The 21,117-nt window shown below is 40.2% G+C and overlaps 1 protein-coding gene across 13 annotated transcripts in view; it reads left to right on the top strand.

The window, feature by feature from the left end:
• The window catches only part of otofa (otoferlin a), a 76,018-nt gene that overhangs the window by 14,361 nt on the left and 40,540 nt on the right, over positions 1–21,117 (top strand). For all 13 annotated transcript variants that reach the window (XM_079356403.1, XM_079356410.1, XM_079356412.1 and 10 more), the window contains exons 3-5: positions 4,032–4,120; positions 13,490–13,589; positions 15,302–15,501. In XM_079356403.1, coding sequence (XP_079212529.1) covers positions 4,032–4,120; positions 13,490–13,589; positions 15,302–15,501 — 389 coding nt within the window. The remainder of the gene's footprint in view (positions 1–4,031; positions 4,121–13,489; positions 13,590–15,301; positions 15,502–21,117) is intronic.

Below are 21,117 nucleotides of genomic sequence, written 5' to 3' on the forward strand. Positions count from 1 at the left end.
CTAAAAATAAGATCAGTGATATTCTTTATTTATCTCTCAATGCAGTTGTGATTACTTTCACACGTTCCTTTATCCACAAGCTACATTTTCTGCGAGTCAGAGGGAATGTTAGAGTAGGCGCATTGCAGCACATTTACGTCAGTCAGTGTTTGAGACACAATCTCTGCTTGACAGCTCCAAGTCTCTGTTGCGAAGAGATGGATAAAAAACATAGTAGAACTTAATATTGACATTTGTGATGAAAGTGTGATTTTTTATACTATAATTTTGTTCATGCAAGAAAGAGTGTAATGAAAGTTCACGTTTTTTGTCTTCCAAAGGGTAATTTTATATTAACTTACTGATAAATGATCTGATCAAATGAAGCCGTTTGTGTTTGATAGGAGGAGCATAAAGGAATGATCCATAAGTTGTTTATTTTCTCTTCAGACTTGTGTATCCCCTTTTACATTATTATAAAGAAGACACATTTGTTTTGTTTTTTTGTTTTTTTTACATTTTATTAAAGGAGACAAGACATTTAAAACTTTAGATTAAGAGGGATCTTCTGAGACTTTATGATACTTTGCTCCACTGCTTCAATTATTGACTTTGGTCAGTTTTGTTGAGCCAAAAGGTTAAACCCCCCACACAAAATGTGTCACCACCTCTTGGATGTTTAATATTTTTTATCAACATTTTATCTATTGCCTATTCAAGGCTGACTTGCTATAATATTCCGATATTATAGAGTTATTTGTCGGAGTAACCATGGCAACACTGACTCAAACATGAAGCCATGATGTTATTTCTCAATAACACACATTCAGTTTGTTTCATACAAGCGCCTGCAGCCATTCAGCAGGTTAATGAAGCATGTCATGATGTTTTTAATGTGTTTGGGTCAGTGATGCTCAGAGACAGCAGATGGAAATGAGAAATATAGCTAACATTCTGGATTATGTCGGAATTTGCCCATTTTGTAATTTGTTCAGATCTATGAACAAAACGAGAGTAAATTCAGAAATGTCATCCAAAATTACATGTGAGGCTCAGCTCGGGGATATGAATTATGCAGGGTTAGAGTACAGGAACACAAGAACTCTTAAAGTTCACACGCTTTCAAATTAATGTAATTATAAATGTTGAACACGACAAATTGACTTTAGAAAAAAAAAAATTGGCACAAATTAGTGCAAGTGCAAAAAATGATCTTGGGGAGACCTCCTGGCGGTGCCAACTACTAAATGGCAAATGTTTAATAAAGACATGGTTTAGATAGACATAACATGTAAGTTCGGTAATCAAAGTTTAAAAAAGTGAAAACTTCCTTCCTCTGACTACATCAGCTTTTAACATGCTGAGCGTATTCTATAATATGTAGAAAAACATATAATATGTATTTTGATTTACACGCAGCTAAAGCACACACTAAACCTTTCCTCCTCCCACTTTAAGGGATTTTCTGCCTCTTATTTGTTTGTGTGGGTATTTAAGCCTCTGTAAGCACTTCTGCCGTCATGCTGGCTGTGAAGGTGTTTGGGCGACATAAACTGCTTACTCCTTCTTGTTGTGGATTCCTGTACGTGTGTTATTGGACAGATAAGACGCCTTGTATAGTAAAAGAGAATGAAAAAGCAAACAGATATATGCATTGAAGTTAACAGCAGAAGCTTTAAGTTTGTTTGTGTTCGTTGAAAGAGAAAACATGTTCTGCACCATACCATACCTTTTTTGTGTTATTTGAGCAGGGATTATGCGAGGTGCTCTTTTTTCTCTGGGGAAACTAATGTGGTTTTAAAATGCTGGATAAAGAAAAAACAGACATATTTGCAGCGGTATGCATGTTTCATTTAAGCTACATTCAATTCTATGCTCTGGTTTGTTTATTTTGAGTGTAATTTCCTTTATTAGCTTTGTGCTCTACCATGCATGAAACATTAACATCATGCTGGGGCCTCGTTCTCATCCTGTTTCTGGGCCATTCAAAAACACTGAAGGGGATTCAGTTGTAAATGAGATGCGTTATGGCTATATTAGCCATAACTTCAGCCAACGACCATCACTCTGAGGGTGTTTTGCAGGGTGAATCTGACAGTGAAGCTGGCTAAGAAAGAGGCACCGCTGTTGGTCGTGTCTGACTGAAGTCTTGGAAGAGAAATGACACACTGGTGGGCTTCAGGGAAGAATGCAAAGAGTAATGGTTTCTAACATTTCACACACACACACACACACACACACACACACACACACACACACACACACACACACACACACACACACACACACACACACACACACACACACACACACACACACACACACATGCATACAGATCTTTGAAGGCGATCTTAATAGGAGCAGGTGGGAACCCCAGGATTTGGTAATGAGACCATCCTGATGGATCGTTTGCCTCACAAACTGCAGTGTGTTCCTCATTGAGAGGCACACAGCAGCAGGAGGGGAATGAGTTTTAAATCACCCGAGGAACCACCCACCCACACGGCCTCTTTCCCAAGATACTATTATGTAGAGGAGATTTACAGAATGTGAATCAATAAATGAATTTGTCAGGTTCATAAACTTTATTTAATTTCAAACAAATCATTGGAGATTGTACTATATGGGGTCCCCCTACTTTAAACTCATCTATCATATCATACTTCACCAAAAAAGGATCAGTTTACAGCGAGTGGAGTATTAAAGTTGCTTCGACAAATTGCTATACTTGATGCACCACGAGCAGTAATACCATGTTGTCTGGCTATTAAACTGATCTCTTACTAATTACTGCTGTGAAAAGACAGTGCAAGTGTCAGCTGAGCATCCGAGCAGGCTGGTGAAGACATCATCAAGGACAATTTTGCTGAAAGATTGTGAATAAAGATGTTGTTTTGCATTTTTGAAAAACGTTTTTTCCAGTGCTGATTTAATTCAAAATGCCCATGGAAGGTTATCCTTCAGATATCTTTTCACAGTCGTAAAATACTGTATTTCTCGCAAGGACATCCAACCACTCTATAAGAATTCATTAAAGTAAGTCATTAAAGTTTGCCCGGCTTTGGCTCATTCTTGGCTAAAAAGCTTCTATTGTCAATCAGTTCTATGATAAAGTGAGAGCTTTTATGGTGATGGATGAACTATTTCAAAGTTTAAAGTCTTTCACAGCAGTACAGCTATAGTTTATAGATAATTCAAAGAAACACGTATGTACGGTATGCAGCCACGTGACATTAAATGTGCTGATGGACTCTTGACATTTAAAGGTAGAGTATGTCCATGTAGATCAACATTAAAATTAAAAATAGACTTAACCCATGTTTAGTTGAGTACTTACATCACCTCAAATGTTTCTAAAAGTTAAAGCCAGAGAAATTGTATGGTTGTAACAGAAAATGATCGTTGTCAAAGAAACAGTGGATGTTACATCAAAGGCTGCTGCATAAGCTAGCGCTAGCTGCCGTTCTGTCGTCTTCTGTGATAAAAACAACCTGTGAATTATACTCAGAACAAATGTTGTCTTTCTCAGGTCAGTTTCGCCTGGTCGTATAGAATTAACACAGGGTTCATTCGTTTTTATTCCCATAATACACCGCAAGCCTCAACATCATCTGTTGTTATTGTTTTGAATAAGAGCGGATTTTACAGACTGTACGTTTAAAGACAGTCTGTCTGATATGATGATTGAATTTCAGAAGGTACAAAACATCTGTATCTTTTCACCTGATCACTTGAAGAGCATAACGATGTTTCTCCCTGGAATGAGTAATTATACCTGTGTGGGTGTTTTTACACCTGGGCGATACAACCAGGTATATTCTATTTGTGGTTAAAATAACTTCCCTCTACTTTCCCCTCCTCCCCATGACCACACGTTATCTCTACCTCCTCCCCCCAGGGTCAGTGCACCCCACGGTTTGACAAACAGTGCTTTTGATGGTGAAGTAGTCGAGAAAGTGATTTGTCATCTGGCAACGAAACTCAGATCAGTTAACATCCACTTTTTACAACAGGGAATAAACCCATCATATCCTGTGTTTTTCTGTTTTCAGACATTTCGATGGCCCATCGCCAGCAGGCTTGATGGAAACGAGATGCTGGAGGTCCAAGTGTACAACTACAGCAAAGTGTTTTCGAACAGGTAAGGAGTGCGTCTGTTCCCATGCTTGTCCTCAAAGCACATTCACTGTACCACACCAAGCAGCGCTGGAGAGTAAACTGTTTGTTGTTCAACAGTCATCTGCTTTCCTGTCACAGCCTGTGACCAATTGAGTCTGTCACATAGTGTGTGTTTCTCAGATTAAGGAGAATAGGCTCGTATTCCCTGAGAGCTTGTTCTAAATTGGCTCTATTGTGTGTGTAATAGACTGCAAACCACAAAGCTGGAGGTAATGAAACCGCATTAGAGTCTCCATAAGAGGCACATTTGTCACTTTAAACTCTCCAGACAATCAGATCATCTCAAACAAACAGGGTGAAACTGGTTTCACATGTTAAACGTGCCAAAGCTAACAATTATAAATTAACCAAAAATAAATTACACTGGCTTGACAATTTTTTAAAAACCTTGCTGTCAGGGTCATTATCACTTATCTGAATAAGACCCCAAGCTAAAGAGGATGTATTGTAATTGTTAACAATGTATAGCTGTTATATTAACGACCAATGTGCACATGATCATGCACGGATACTCCGATCTTCCTCAAGCACCCTACTCAACACCCTACTTAGCAACCTACTTTTAAGGAGCCACTTGTGGAAGCTGGCTAATTGTGTCCCCGTTCTCCTCTTTATCATGTTCTTAGTGTCTCCTCCTCTCCCTTAAGGTGTATTTAGCCCTGCATGCTTCCAGCTTGATGTGACCCCTATCTGAAAAAAAAACAAAAAAAAACGTAGCCTTTCTGCCTCTGAAACAAATCAGTTTTAAACTGATCGTTACAGCTGCTGATTTTAAAAGGACAGGTAGTGTGTCAGAATTGGAGACACATTATGTCACTCACACAGTCGTTAAGGCCTAATCTGCTTGTGTCTGTGTGTATGTGGGTGTCAATATGTTTTATATACGTGTATGTCGTTGTGTTTTATCTCTTTGACCTTTCTGCCGTGTGTGATGGCAGCTGTTGGTGAATTAGGGTATTGCAGATGGTGACACAGTCAATTACAATGACAAGTCTAGCTAAAAGCTGGGGACAGCTGTGCAGACAGATGTTACATCAGTTCTACATCAAGGCAGGTCTCACTGTCTCTGTGATTTCCGAGTGTCACGCTGTGGAAGAGGAGCACAGAAACAGGACAAGGGTTTCACTGCCACCTTCTGTCAGCTCAGGGCTTTCAACAGGCAGAAGGGCTTTTGTTTTGGTCATGGTCAATATCTAAACAACTATTGCACTGACTACAAAATATTTTGATCTTCTTCAGAGAATAACCCCTTAAAATTCATACTTTTAAGCTGTGCCAAAATATGGTTAATTTTTGTTGTACAAAATATTGAAAATTTCTATTATGTCATTATATTATTTTGTGATATATCCTCACAGCTTGGTGATTAATTAGACTTAAAGTACAGTCGACAATGGTACCGTCTGGATGAATAAATGAGATCCACCATGAGACTGACTCGGGATTTTCTGTACATTAGCTCAACAGCTATTAGTTAGATTACAACAAATGTTCATGTCCCCTCAGGATGAACTGCACCACTTTGACACTCCTCAACTATAAATGTTAAAGCAGGTCAGAATATTAAACCTGTCCAGTACTTCAGTTTACTATGAAATGTCTGACTAATTACACTAATTACATATCTCAATAAGATTAACCTTATGTTTAATGGTACAGTTTTTTTAGTTGAACTGTAAATGTCATTGACTTTGCAGTTATATCCTCACATAGTATAGATTGCCACTTTAAGGGATTTGTAGAGAAAACAAGAAAGAAGAAGAAGGAAGAAACTAAACGCTTTTAATGAGAAAAGCTGTCACCTCTCATTGCTTTATAACACCATAGACTCAAATATGTTCACTTAAGTTGCATGCAAAGACACTCACATAGACACAGCCAAACGCACAAACACAAAGCAGCACACATCTAAGTGAGTAAATAATTCAGGTAGACTCATAGGTTGTGTTGTTCTCACACCTGCTCCATATGTCCACATCCAGCATCATTACCAGGGGAACTGATCTGCTTCACCACTGCAGACACAAACACACTGTAAGGCCAGTGTGTCACACCCTGCAACCACAAGCGCGATCACATTACCACAACACAAAGAGAAAGCAATGATCCATGATGGTCCCTGTGCCATGGAGGCATATAGATCTTGTTTTTATTACCCCTTTTCCCCTGCGGCTGAGAGATATGCTTTTATATTCCAAATGTTGTGTTGAGCACCGTGTGCAAGTTACTGAGCACTCGAGCAAAGAGGAAGTTAAACGACTGTATGATCCAACTTGAGGTCAGTGACTCACAAGGGGCCTGAGGAGGAATATCAGGGTCCTTGGAGGAATATCAGGGGTCCTTGGAGGGATATCAGGGGTCCTTGGAGTAGATTTGGACTTTCAAGTGGTGTTTTTTGATCAAATACTTTTCATGTCAATCCCCACTCTCTCTCCCTTATTTCCATATCTATCCGCTGTCTCTCCTATAAAAGGCATACAAAAAAGCCCAAAAGTAAAGAAAAGTAATTGTCAGGATTATTTCACTGTCAAAGCTCAGTCATCTCTGGAACATGGGCGACATCACCAATGGTATACGGATGCTGCTATAGGGTGCAGCTGGTGGTGCTGAGTTATCAACTGAGTTCAGTCTATGGCCAAGACTAATTCTATAGTTGGCTGAAATTGAAGTGATGAACTATTTTTCTTTTTATTAAAAAAGCATAATTGGGGCTGGGGAGTCAGTTAGTGTGGGTTTTATTTTGAACAGTTTGTGTAAAGTATAATTTCATTAAAATCTTAATTTGTGAGATCGCAAAGAACTTTCTGCAGCTGTTTTTTCAACGATGTGCTGTCGTTCTGAGCAGTATGAGATGAATGACAATGAGGTGTTGGCGATACAGCTTGCTGACTCTTTGCCCACCCTCCTGCAAAACCTACTATTAAACAAGGCATGAAGGGATTTCAGTGTGATTGTTTGTGGTATTATCTATTTGTCACTCCTGAATACTAAAAAACTGTTCCGACCTCGATATACGGCTGAATCAACAATCAATCAGAAATACAATATGCATGTAAAGCCTGGTGGAATACAGGCTCTGTTTTAAACTCAGTAAGTTTTTTGACTGAGTTAGCTTTTTTTAACCAATATAAAGTCTCAATACTTTGGACTGTTTTTGATTTTATCTTGGTCTTTGGTGTCCATAAGACAGGTTTGTAATGCATGTCTCTGTTAGATTTGATTGTCTCTCTCGTCTTCTGCTGATGTCAGCACAAAATAAACTCCCTTTTTTCTGTCATGACTTTTAGTTCATTTATACAGTTTTTATTATTAGCTGCAGAACTCAGCCTGGAAAATGGCCTTTTCTACTTATAAAGAACAGTCCCCTCCACATGTACATGACCACACCACTCAATGATTTATTGCTTTAGTCTGAAAAGGAAAGCAAGCAGACATAAACCTGATACTAGGCTGAATTTTATGATGGCTTTCTCATGCCTATAAATAGGAACGAACAGCACAGTTTATTTGAGCAGTGGTCCCACAATACCCTGGAGGGAGTCCATCCTCCACGTATCCACACCGAGCTATTTCAAAGTTGTTCAATCCTCCTCCTTTAATTCAGCCGAGCCAGAGATTTCGTCTCGAAATGTAACGCTCACAAAGTGAAAAAAAATTCAGATTGAGAGGGAAAGAAGCTCTGAATTATGAAGGAGATAGAAAGTAAATTGTTTGCAGAACATCAATTAATAATGAATGCCGCTTTTCAAGTGTTAAATGTAAGCCTGAATATGATAGGCCCTGGTCAGCTCAATTATTCAGTACTTGTACACACGTTACAATGGCTTAAGGGAAATGACAGAACATTTCTCCTCTAAGTAGTCCTGAACACACTGATCACCAGTGTCTGGGGAAGAACATAATGGATTATTCACTGTGGTGGGGTAGTAGTCTTGTAGATATTGATCAGACGTAAAGGAGTAAAAACTAATCCTCAAAGAAAGCCACTGCTATCCTTACCGACTTTTATTCTTCCTTCACGTCGAGAATGTGAAGTCTAGCAAGGAGCAATTCAGCAGGGAGCCTCACACACATGCACCTACATAGAGAAAGCATCTGCCAGTGCCTGAGGGGACGCACGTTCTTTTTACCCTTATCTCTGAGTCTAAATCTACCTCATATTCAGTTATAAAGCTCTGCTGACAAATGCTGTGAAGAAAACTTTAATCTTTCAAAACATGAATTGTGACTGTAGGCTTAAAAAATTAAAATGGAAACAAATGGATCAAGAGTGAAGTTTAGCCTTAATTGAGTATATGTGACAAATGTAGAATTCTGACTATGGCGTCCTCCACCTTGGTTTTATTTGTTGCACAAAATAACAAATGAAGAAGGGATAGTGCTGACCTACTTTTTTCACTTTCTATGTCCGTTTAATATATGCAAAAAGAACTTCCCAGGAGGCTTTCCTCAGGGTTTTCTTTTTTCTTTTTTCTTTTTTCAAAAAAGTTTGGTTTAAAATTTTTGGGAACTTAAATCGAAACAATGTTCTGGCAACCAGTTCACAAACAAACAGCAAAGACCTGTGTAGACTATAGCAGCAGGCAGTGGAGTTCAGCTCATGAACTTTAACGATTGAATGATTGATCACTGTTCCCAGTAATGAACCATTTATAAAGATTTCTAAACTATCAGTTGCAGTTAGAAACGCTGAGCATTTCAAATCCTCAGTGCAATGAATCGAGGCAGGAATAAGAGCCGGTAAGATAACCAGCACCAGTCTCTATTAGCTCACTGCTAAACGATCCTTTGTTGTTCTCCTGTGTATTTGAATTTAATAAGATAATATGTGTTGTCTTGCTGCGGTGCTTATGTTTTAATGTACTGTACTCATTAGTTCTCAGCTCACTGTCAATATCTTGTTGAGAACCTTGTTTCGTTTCCTGCAATCCCAGTGAACCACTTTTGCCTTTGTGTGTGTGTGTGTGTGTGTGTGTGTGTAAGAGAGAGGGAGACAAATATGGAACTACATATCCCACAATCCACTGCAGAATGACTTCTTCTTCTTCTTAAAAGTAACTTGAGTCATTGTTAGAGTGTTTATAATGTTAATGCGGGTGTTGTTTTATCTTGTAGTTTGTGTTTTTGAATATATAAACTACATTCATGGCAGCATGACAATGTTATTAGCACATTAAAGTTAACTTACGAACTAGCCGGCACTGAGGGGCAGGAACCATTGCCATGGTAACAGCGAGCTACATCAATCAGAGACGTTGCTGTGACACTCTATGATCATGGGTAGTGTAGTTCTTTCAACAGATATGGAGAATAAGTCTTCTTTTTCTTCAAATGAGGTTGATATCAGATGAGATTGTGTCTCTTACAGGAGCATAAATCGTCATTTTACACTCGGGTAGCTCGTGTAGCTCACTCTACCTGTGATGGTTGTGACATCATGGCGAACAATCAAATCGGCTATGGAGAAAGATGTTCGCAGACCTGAAGATCGAACTGAATCGTATGGAAACCCATCTGAAAAAGGAGAAGTCACGACGGCTGGAGTGTGAAAAAGAGAACAGGACGCTGAAAGACAAAATGACGCACCTGAAGCTGTCCTCAGAGATACAACCAGACATGCTTGATTTCTCTTCTAAAACCAAGGAGGAGCTCATCAGTGTCACCTCTGCACTCCAGAAGAAAGACTCAAGTGGCCCAAAGCTGCAAGAATCCTTCAGCAGTGGCATCAAGACCTCATGACATCATGTCATGAGCTGTCCTCCAAACTGGCAGCACAAGAGACAACCAACGAGAACCTACAGAAGAAGGTGAAGGACCTCTACAAACAAGAGGATGCCCAGTGGTGGAGGGCTGAGACCCTCCTGATAGAACTGGAGGAGATTGGGCTTCAACTTGAGGGAGAGTCTGGAGCTGTCCTTCAAACTGTCAGCAAAAGAGGCGACCAACGAGAAGCTGCAGAAGAAGGTGGAGGACCTCTACAAACAAGAGGAGGCCCAACGGTTGAGGGCTGAGAGCCTCCAGAAGGAACTGGAGGAGATCAGGCTTCAACGTGAGGAGAGTCTGGAGCTGTCCTCTAAACCCCATCGCCCATCATATCAGGGACGCCAAACAGACTGGCAGACGGTCGCAGACCTGACGATCGAACTGAATCGTATGGAAAGCCATCTGAAAAGGGAGAAGGATCTGAACAGAGCCGGGTCAGGAAGAAACCTCCAGATCATCAAGGAGTTGGAGGAAAAATTGAAGGTAGAGAAAGCTAACAGGCTGGAGTGCCAAAAAGATAACAGGACTCTGAAAGACGAAATCAAGCACCTGAAACTGTCTTCTGAGATACAATCAGACATGCTTGATTACTTTTCTAAACCCAAGAAGAAGACAAGTCAGGCGCTGCAGAAAAAGGTGGAAGACCTCCCAAAACAAAGGGAGGCCCAGTGGTTGAGGATTGAGAGCTTCCAGAAAGAACTGAAGGAGATCAGGATTCAATCTGAGAGACTTGAGCTATCTTCCAAACCGGCAGCAGAGGAGGACTCCCTGGTGCAGGAGATGGAGGGGATCAAGGAAGAAGTCCTGAGGGATGAAGTGTTAAAGAGCAGCTGCCTTGACCTGTCCTCTGGACTCAGAGAACAGGAGGAGACAAGTCAGGCGCTGCAGAAGAAGGTGGAAAACCTTCCAAAACAAGAGGAGGCCCAACTGTTGAGGGCTGAGAGCCTCCAGAAGGAAGTGGAGGAGATCAGGCTTCAACCTGAGGAGAGTCTTGAGCTGTCCGCTAAACCGGCAGCAGAGGAGGAAAAACTGTGCGAGCAGGAGAAGATCTCTACATGGAGGAAGATCAAGAAGGCCTTCACTCCAAGTTGTCACCGCCAATACAAGCATCTGAAAAAAAAAACAGATGCTGCTCCGTATGTGACCACCTCAGCCTCTCCATCATCTCCCCAACCTCCAGCTGCCCCGACACACCGGCTGTAACAGGCCAAGCAGTCACAGTGGGGACATGTAGAGTCCTGACAGTCTGAAGCCGGCTGGTTTCTTCCCGTCAGGACTCGACGTGTTCACTCTGAACGTTCTCCGGGACGCTCCGGTTTATTCCCACAAATAAATTCGGACTTAATGAAAGATTTGGCACAAATTTCAATAAAAGTTCAATCAATCATTTTTTAAAAAGTTGTGAAATAAGCATTCTGTCTATATTTTAACAGAAAAATGTCTCTAAATGCATTTTGAATAAAACAAAGTACACAATGTGAACCACAAGGTTTTTACATTTACGTATACATGCTGTCCACATGTAGCAAGGGAGGTAGTTACCATTTCAGTAGAAATGGCATGTCTGTGGCTCAATGTGGGCTGTGCTAGAAGGTATTTGTCTTTGTGAGATGGATTGCTCTGCTAACAACACACTGTTTTGGGGGTAACTGTAAATTATTCAACAGCCCTAATTGGCCAGCTGAATGGGGACTGTACTGGGCTTCTTCCCACTGTTATGTCCCCTGAAGGACTATTGGGCAAAACTCTATTTTCCCTATCTCATAATTAACAACAGTAAAACAATCTCTTCTATTTTTGCTATTTTTGAGGACCAGTGATGCATAAAAAAGGTCAGAAGGATCATCAGAAACCCCAACCAGTCAGGCCCTAAAGGCTTGCGAGACTGTCAAGTCATTTGACAACTTGTGAAATGTGAACAATTGAAAAGTAATTTGAGGGTTTTCAAAAAATATTGCCATTGGGGATTTTCTTAGTCGGGATGTGTGGGATTATCCAACTGAATGATTAAAGTCGTCAATCAACTAGTTGGCCCCAGAATAACTTCTTGGTTGAAATAGTTATTCATATTTGATTCATTCAGGTCTTTAATGCCAGTGAAATATGTGTAAGCTGTAACAAAGCAGTCGTCACCACCGGCCAGAGCTGTAGCTTCAGTTAGACTGTATACTGCCATAATGCTCTTCTACCCAGAAGTAAACAAGCAGCATGGAAGGATAGCAGAGCAGGTGTGCTATCTTTTATTGTAAAAAATTGAGATAAATTTGTGGTCTGTTGAATTGTTGGTTGCTGATGTTAAATTGACATATAACCCCACTTGACCTGCAACGTGGCGACAGAAAACTGGCAGTGTATGCGCTGCTAATGTTAGCTACACTCGCCAAACTAATTTGATATCTTTTTCCCGCAGACTCATGATACATTGTGGAGCTGTGTCTAAAAAAATTGCTAAATTGTGTCTGTTTTCTGAGTGTTTTCTTAACTTTACACAATTCAACTAGTCTGAGTTTGAATGTACATCAAATCAACAGAGAAATGATTTGCTACAAACATCAGTAATAACCCTGTAAGAATTTTGTCGCCTACATTTGACTAGTCTTTTCATGGCGAAGTTTGAAGCAAAGAAGCATGAAAAGTGTGCTGGGTATATCGTCATTTTCTGTAAGCGTGTTTGGGGAATGAGTGGAGTTTGAGTCTGCTTCCATTATGTTACGAGTCCTTGGGGGCGTTGATAAGAGCTAAAGAGAAGTGGCTGAGAATTACTTGCCACTGAAATCTGTTAAGAGCTTTTTGAGAGTTAGCTCTCTTGATTTCTATCTGGAGTCTTTGACCTCAATGCTGACTCTTTTGCTTGTGAGCCCATGCTTTTGTAAACGCAGACAACTGTGTGAAGTAACACACCACATGCAGTGGCTGAAAGCAGCTAAAGCTATTGAGTGGGGAGTTGATCCTCATTGGAATGAGCAGGACTAGACACATTCTCAATATCAGCACCTTTCATGTTGCAGGGACTCTTGATAAAGTGTATATATGTTACGATGTGCTTGGATGTTCCATATGGAGTGGGATATGTATTGCCCTTAACAAACATGTTTTTTTAGATGTTAAATATGAACAATAAAAGACAGCTAAGTGTAGGTAATAGGACAGACAACTCGTGTGTGTGATTAAACTGCCATCTACTCCCTTTAATTCCCTTTAAGGAGGGACATAGTGTAGTGAGCAGATGACAAAGGCAATGAGACACTTTCTCAATATCTGTCACAGCTCAGAGCCATTCGCAGTCTTCACACAGCAGTCTATTCATGACTCTTTCACTGATACTCTCCGACTACACACTGTGACACAGAGTGGGAGAGAACAGATGCTCACACTGAATAAAAAATTTAAAAAAAGTTCAATCCGTGTTTATGTCACAGAAAAACAGTAGTGAGTGTGACAATGAGTAAAATATCAATAGATTTACAATCATGGGTGGCAGAGCAGAAACAAAACACCACATACTGATGTGATGCTATGTATTGATACAACTGCACTTTAAGAGGATCTTTGCGTTTATTTCCTGCAGACTGGTGGGGACCTTCTGCATGGTACTTCAGAAGGTGGCTGAGGAGGGACACCTGGAGCTCACGGACACACTCATAGATGACAACAACACATCAATAAAGGTAAAGCTGAAGGCTGCTTTCTTATTGGAATCCAAGAAATGTACAGGTGTAACAAATCTGACGATAAGATGAAAATGTTGTCTTTCAATCCTCCACGAATCCATGAAAACAAACGTTGGCGTCATAGAAAATAATGTATTCAAAATTTGAGTGGAAGTCAAAAGTTTTCTAAAATCACAAAACATGTCAGAATTAAATGTATGTAGCACCAGAAACATGGAGTTTTTAATGCCCATAAAACCTTAATGAACTGAGCTAGTACAAGAAAATAAAACATATTTATGTTTAACCTTAGGGCTTCTTGAAGGCTATTAATCTACTTTTTGCAGTAGAATTGAAATTAATCTTTCCAGACAGCAAAAATTGTGTCGGTGAATAGAGCAACAACAAATAGAGAGATCAATCTACTCAGTCACCTGCAGCCATGACATAAGTAACAGCTATCATCTGGCCGTTAAAAGCTATGCTGTTTAAAACCTGCACAACAACAAGGACGTGACAGAGATACCACTGTCTCTTAGCAACATCAGCACATTAGGACCATATGACATTGAAAGCAGTAGAATGGTACGTATAGATGGGAAGTTACAGAGGGTTTTCCAGCACCACAGGGTGCAGCATCATGTCAGTAGAGCAGGGAGTGCTGATTTGATGTTTCGAAGATAACACACAGCTTACTGGTGCTTTCAGGCTTAAACACACATGAACTCACACACTGTCAACTGTGCCAGCAGCTTCTTGTGAACACTCAAATGATAAACACACATGGACATACTTGAAATGAAGAGAATTTCAGTACAGTACAACCCTGCAGGAAGAAACTGCTGAAACTAAATCCAACATCACCTGAGAGCAAGACTTTTACTTACAACTGCACTGGTGTGGTTGCCATAGTGACAAATCCAGCTCCTTGTGGACCACGCTGATTTGCCTTGCAGGGATTTGAGGAAGACACACAGAGAGAGAGAGAGAGAGAGAGAGAGAGAGAGAGAGAGAGAGAGAGAGAGAGAGAGAGAGAGAGAGAGAGAGAGAGAGAGAGAGAGAGAGAGAGAGAAAGGAAGAGACAGAGAGCTGGAGGAAGGAGAATGAGAGCCCTGTGTGTATTTTCTCCTCATTTGTCTTTGTCAGTAGAATAAATTGGATTCCCAGTAATAAAGATGAGATCAATGTCAGGAGGATAATATTCATACAAACACGAGTTTCAAGAATACACCGAAGACAAACTGCAGTGTCACTGTTGTTTCTGGTCTGGATTAAACCAACACCCACTGTCAACCTGAGTTCCCCAGGTAAATACCAAGCAGAGGAGATGATTTCTCCGACTGTTGAGAGTATGTTAAAGACTTCAGGAGCTTTTTCAAAGCATAATTCAATTACCACAGGTAGGCTATTTATTATAAATGTTTTCGAACTTGTCAGTACAAAGGAGATATACCTTTATTATTTTTATTATTTTTATTATTTCACACATACTTGGTGCTCTGTAAGGCTGATGTGCTTTGAGCTATTACCAACTAACAGTGACAATACTATCATGCTAATATTCACAATGCCTCCCTGGTTTCCGACTCTGTCCACTCTGTTGTCTCTCTACTGAATAAGAATGTTATTGATCCTTTCAGAAATTAATTTCATTCCTAAAGTGTAAACTCTGCAGTGTGAAGGCTTATTCATTTGCATTCATTTGTGTTTGCTTTTGTTCCTTATTTTAGACAAGTGTTACCTTAGAGATCAGATACCAGTCCATGGATGGAACAGTGGGCGTTTGGAGTGACGGAGAGTTCCTGGATGTTCCTGATGACCGTGACGGGATGTTTGCCTTTGAAACAGACAGTCTGCTGTCAGGACAGAGCCACGGATCAGGAACTTCTCCAGGAAGATCCCTACAGGGATCCATACCTACCTTTAGGAAGTGAGTCAAAAATACAATCTGTCACAATATCTCCAAATCCACCAAACATCAGTGGATTGAGCTGTGCTATAACTATTACTGACATATTATTTTTTAACACAAATGTCGTGTTTAGGTTAACAGTATGGCTGACGCACATGTATGAGAGAAGAACTTTGCATGTGTTTAATGTGTCACATGGATCCATTATTCAAATCCTGATAATGCTCCATACTGCTACGGTGCTGTAACATACTGTAGATAAGAGAATCTTCAACAGGATCCTTGAATCAGAGGCCAGAGCTCAGAGTCGATTTGGAAACATGCTGGTGCGTGAAGGGCGCTTTAAGTTGTGTGAAAAATGACATTTATTCCAGAAAAACAACAACATATTTTAAGTAAATGTTCTCATAGTTTTCCTGTCAGACTGTCATTCGTCAGACAAACTCAAACTTGAGAAGAAATTCTCCATTTGAACAGACTTCTCTCGAGGTGTTTGGGGAAACCTCTCATATTTAAGTTCATTTATGAAACAGTTTGTGGCTCCACAGGGAGCAGCTGCTCTGTGATGTCTTCAAAGAAACCCGGCTTATTCAGACATGGTAATGGATTTACATTGTGTCATTTATATCTGTGTCGTACAAAGAAACACTAAAGATCACACACAACATTTTCTGTAAATTAAAAAAAAAGAATTCACTCCTACAGTCAGAGTTCATTATTATATATTCAGTCCAGCAACACTTGTAGTATAAAGAAGAACGTATTAACTTAATGCACCTTGGTAATTAGTGAAGTTGTGCCAGAACATCCCACTCTGCTTCTTCATTATTGTATACACTGCTGCACTGTGGGTAGTGATGTCAGATGGTTGCTTTGTTCTTCTTCCCATCCTCGTTCCTCACTCGTCTTTTTATCCTTTTTACGTTTTCATCCAAGCACAAAATGTAGACATCTAGTGCTTTACTTTGTACAACGTACATATTACAAAAAAACATTTGCCCAAAAAGGTCAACATGTCTTTCTATGTAGGGTCCTTTAAAAAAAAAAAAAAGGAAAAAAAGCCCAACAGGATTTCAGTTTAGTTCGGGGCAGGAGACTACCTGTAAAGAAAAACAGAAGAGAAACAGTGTTAAGATGTGAAACCTTGTTGTCATTTACAATAACATTCACATTTGGATTGTTTGTGATGCATCATATCTGTACCTAGGTAATAACAGGCAGGTAATCCCCGGCTGTATAAGGTTATATCGATTTAGTGTGAACAAACTGTTTGACCCTCTTCCTCTCAGGCCTTCTTTTGTGGTTTGCTCGTTGTGCTTTTGCTGAATACTATGAGAACTAATCTGTGGGTGGTATTGATTTCCCATTGAGGCTACAGTAATGCCAGACCCCGAAGTCCTTATCATACTGCATGTTAAATAAGTCTGTGAAAAGTTGTGTTTTTGCCAGAATGAATTCTGCTGTGTACATGTTTTGGTCCTAATTGTTGACATTGAAGCCCTGGGTTGGACTGTTTTCCTGGATAAAAATTACAAAACTGTTCAAGGTCTGTCGACAAGAGACTCGATACAGCCTGAGGAAAAAGAGAAAAGTTGACTAATCTAAGTTTTAGAGCATCCCACGGGGGTTATATAACAGATACAGTATTTGGATTTGTATGCTCTGTTGTAGAGAAATACTGTAGAAATGTGCAATAAGAGTGGGGCAGAGTAGCTACTAAACTAACTTATAATGAGCTGTCTGTGTGCCTGATTTTCATTCTGCACCTGGAAAACAATCATTCCCATTTCTCGCCTTTTTCCAGGTGAACAATCCCCTGTCCTTGCTAACCTTGTCGTCTCTCTGCCGTGGTTGCAAAGAGCTGTCAGTCACACTTTGTTCGGGCTTCTGTGGAGGAAAAGAAAGTGAACAAGTAGCTGGAAGAGTAAAAATCCCAATAACTTCACCTTCAACAAATCCACTTCTAATCTGTCTCTCACTGCTGTTGGCCAGACTGATGGGTGTGTGAAAAGATTTTAATAGCTTTGCCACTTCTCATGCCAAACCCTTTATATCCCCAATAAGTAGCTGCTCCTTTTATCTCCAGCTGAGTGCTTTCTAGAAATTCAACATACTAGAGATGTCTTATTGTGGCCTGAATGACAATCTACAACCAGCGTTATATGTTCTCTATATGTGTATGTATTATGTTTATATGTAATGAAGCGGTCACGTGCATTAGATTATAATCAGGGTTGACTCTCTGTCTTCTGCTCCAGAGAAGATGAGATGAGAGAAACAGTTTAGCCTGTAGGTATTTTTTATGATGCCCTTTCCATCTGCCTGGTTTTCGTACCTTTTGTGTGTGTGGTTGTGTATGCCTGTTCAACCTCCTCTTCAGATCCAGTTCTCCAAAGCAGTGTCACGCTGTTAATAATCATTCCTCTCTAAATTAAACACATTTGACAACCCCACGGGGAGCGATGCGTCCCTCTGGAGTATTATGGTTGTCAACCACTATGAGAAGTCGTTCTGAGAGTTAACACAGACAATCCTAAAACCCATGCAGCGCAAAGTCTGCGGTGATGGATTGTTCCCATGCAATACCATCACTGCTCTGGGTGAACTTATGAATACAGAGTGGAGAAGAACAAACACAAGAACTGTCACACATAGAGCTCCACCCACCGCTGTCAGTAGCTGTTATATCACCTCCAGCTTTAAGGTCATGTATGCTGCTACCAGGAGGCTTTGTACTCACCCCAGTTTTCAGTGGGGATAGAATTTCATTATAACTTCACAGTATGACTGCAACAGAGTGTAGGTGGCTGGTTAGGCCATATCGGTCCCTCCTTTCGCCCTAAATTCGGTGAAATTGCATCGAGGTTGACGGTCCCACTGCTACCACTTCGTCATGCAGCCTCTGCATCTCTCCACATCATCTCCGGGGTTGTAAGGATGATTTATAGCAGCAACCATGAAACATTTTGTGTTATCTGCAGCACCACAATGAGCGGGCTTTGCAGGGGTTTTTGTTATCCCTGATAAATAAATCACATTCTGCATGTTTTTACTGCCAGTGAAGCAGATCTGCTGAATAGTGCATGTAGAGAAGCCGGGCGTGAAGACAATGGCTTAAAGGCTCCTATTGTCATTTGATCTGTTGACATCAAATACTCGATAAAAGAAGAAGAACAATGAGATGAAATGGGCTTATAATTAGGAGTATGATCATACTTTTACGATGGTGCAAAGCTCTAAGGCAACAGGATTTATTTTCTCGTAAAAGAACAGCATAAAGGAATCTGCACTGAAACACGGCTGTAAATAATCGTGGTGTTTATTCAGCCTGTTTCAATATGCATGATTCATTTGCCCAGCATAAAAGTGGCGCTCGCAGGAGACAATTCAGCCCGAGCACAGCGCTAAAACAGATCATCTCCTGAAACAATACTGTTGATTTATTTATGATGTTTTCTTTCCCCAGGTATGTGCTTCATTGGTCTATTAGAGTAAATTGACGCACCTTCAAAGTCCTCTCTGGCGTCTGACACGGTGACGATGATGTGTCATCAAACAGTGCTCTGTTGCTGCTGCTGTGTGCTCTTTTATCTCCATCGTCTTGATCTCAGTGGGTTCTGCTCCCTGTGGAACAATTCACAACAACAGATATGACAGTTATTTCGGAAGGAAATCAACTGTATACAGTGTATTAATGTGAATTATTGATTGTACACCGTTACTTACATTTAGATTGCTGATCAAAATTCTACCCACACAGCTGTTTTCACATCTGTTGTCTTGACTCTGTGGGCTCGCATAGAATCGCTCTCCTGATCTCACTCAGTTTTGTTTCAGCTGACACTTTAGTGCTTCTTTACTGACTGATGCTATGTGACGTCTGTCTGAGCAATTAATTAAGCAACACTGAAATGTGTTCATAATTTCAACATTTTTAATTCTGCTGTAAAAATGAGTAATTTCAGGGCTCTAGTGGGGATTCCTTAGGTTTTGATGCCAGCCTTAAGTGGACGCTCGGGGAGCACTCTGCAGTTTTCTGCAATTATTCATTCATTTTTCATTTTCACCAGAGGTTGCCACTTATTTTGTTGTTCAAGCTAGATTTTATGTTCTGTATCTTGCTGGCCAAGAATTTTTATTTTCTGTGGGGTTGGACTTAGGTTTTACATGAACCCTTAACCATGCACTTCAGAACATATACACATTATTGTTTTAAATAAAGAAATACATGTTTGTCTTTGGGTAAAATGAAAGCATGTAAGTTACAGCATATTAAGAGGACACTTCAACGAAGAAGCAGCCTTCCTTTTTGTTTCGCTATCATCTGTTTGTTTCCACTTTAATTTTGGAGGGCTGAAAAGAAAAAGAAAGAAAGAAAAAGCAGAAATTGTGTTGATTTCGAAGGTTCTGAAAGCCTGATCCCAGCTTTAGTGCTGTCTTGGGTAACGTCATCGACTGAGGTTGCCAGAGTGTAAACATCCCCCAATTCAATAAAAGCAGGACACAGTTGCTAACTTTAATTAAAGTCTGATAACATCCAGGAACATCGTCCTCACAGTGAGGAACAACCACACAGTGGATGTCAGTATTGAATGGGTAGTTTCAAAAAAAAGTAACCCGTTATCTCACTAATGACTGGAGTTGGTTTCATTTATCTTTGAAGTAAAGCCACTTTGTTTATTTGGGTTAGAAATCTGTTAGCCGCACAATTCTAATGTTTCTAATGTAGTGAGAGTAACATTTTGTCTTTATAAATACTTTGGGTCTCTGGTTTGAATTTGGAAGAGCAATCTTTCACTGTGTAATGTTGAAAGGCCTGGATTCTAAACCAGCGCATAAATTATGATCAAGCTAGACGAGGTGGCTTGGGGTTTGTGCATGTGCCCCCCAATAATAAAAAACACATAATAATACAATGATTATAGTGTTGTACATCTAATTTGCCTGGAGGCAGTAAAAGCTGTGGAGAATCAGTTTTAACCTGACCAGAGATCCAGTGAGTCATTAAAGCACATGTGCTCTCGTAAACAACCTGCAGAACACAGTTCAGTTCAGTGAAAAACCCAGATATGTAAAGTAGGTGTTCTTTTAGTTTCCTGCCATTGTTAATATCAATTATAAACCAGAGGATGTTTCCTGACACACTGATATATTTGTTTGCACTCTGGTTCTAACTGTAAGCTTTCAGATCAACGACTGTTAGCACTTGTCACAAGATGATGAGTTTCCAGATCAGTGAGTCGAGGCTTTGCTGACACATCGCATTTACGGAAAACGCTTTCAGAGTGTTTTGTGTTTTGTGAGAGACGTCCTGACAAGTTGCTTACTAAGGGGAAAACCTAATCAAAGCTGTTATTTTTCCTTATCAGTTCTTCATGCTAGCTTTCAGGTTATCTGAAGGATTTTTTTTCCTTCTCTTCAGCTGTGACAGACGCTGATTGAAGAGTTTTCCTTCAGAATTTCTGACATCCCCGTGTTTCTCTGTGTGTAGCTGTGCTCCCTCTTGGCACTGCTCCGTGTTTGTCAGCTCTGCTTTTGTGTTTTTTCTGTGGTTTGCAGTGGCAGCCTGTGTGATACTCGGGAATGTATGCACCTCTCTCTTTTTCAGTTTGGAGCCCTGATGTGGGAGCAGAC

Source organism: Symphodus melops (assembly GCF_947650265.1).
Source record: "Symphodus melops genome assembly, chromosome: 1".
NCBI lineage: Eukaryota > Metazoa > Chordata > Actinopteri > Labriformes > Labridae > Symphodus > Symphodus melops.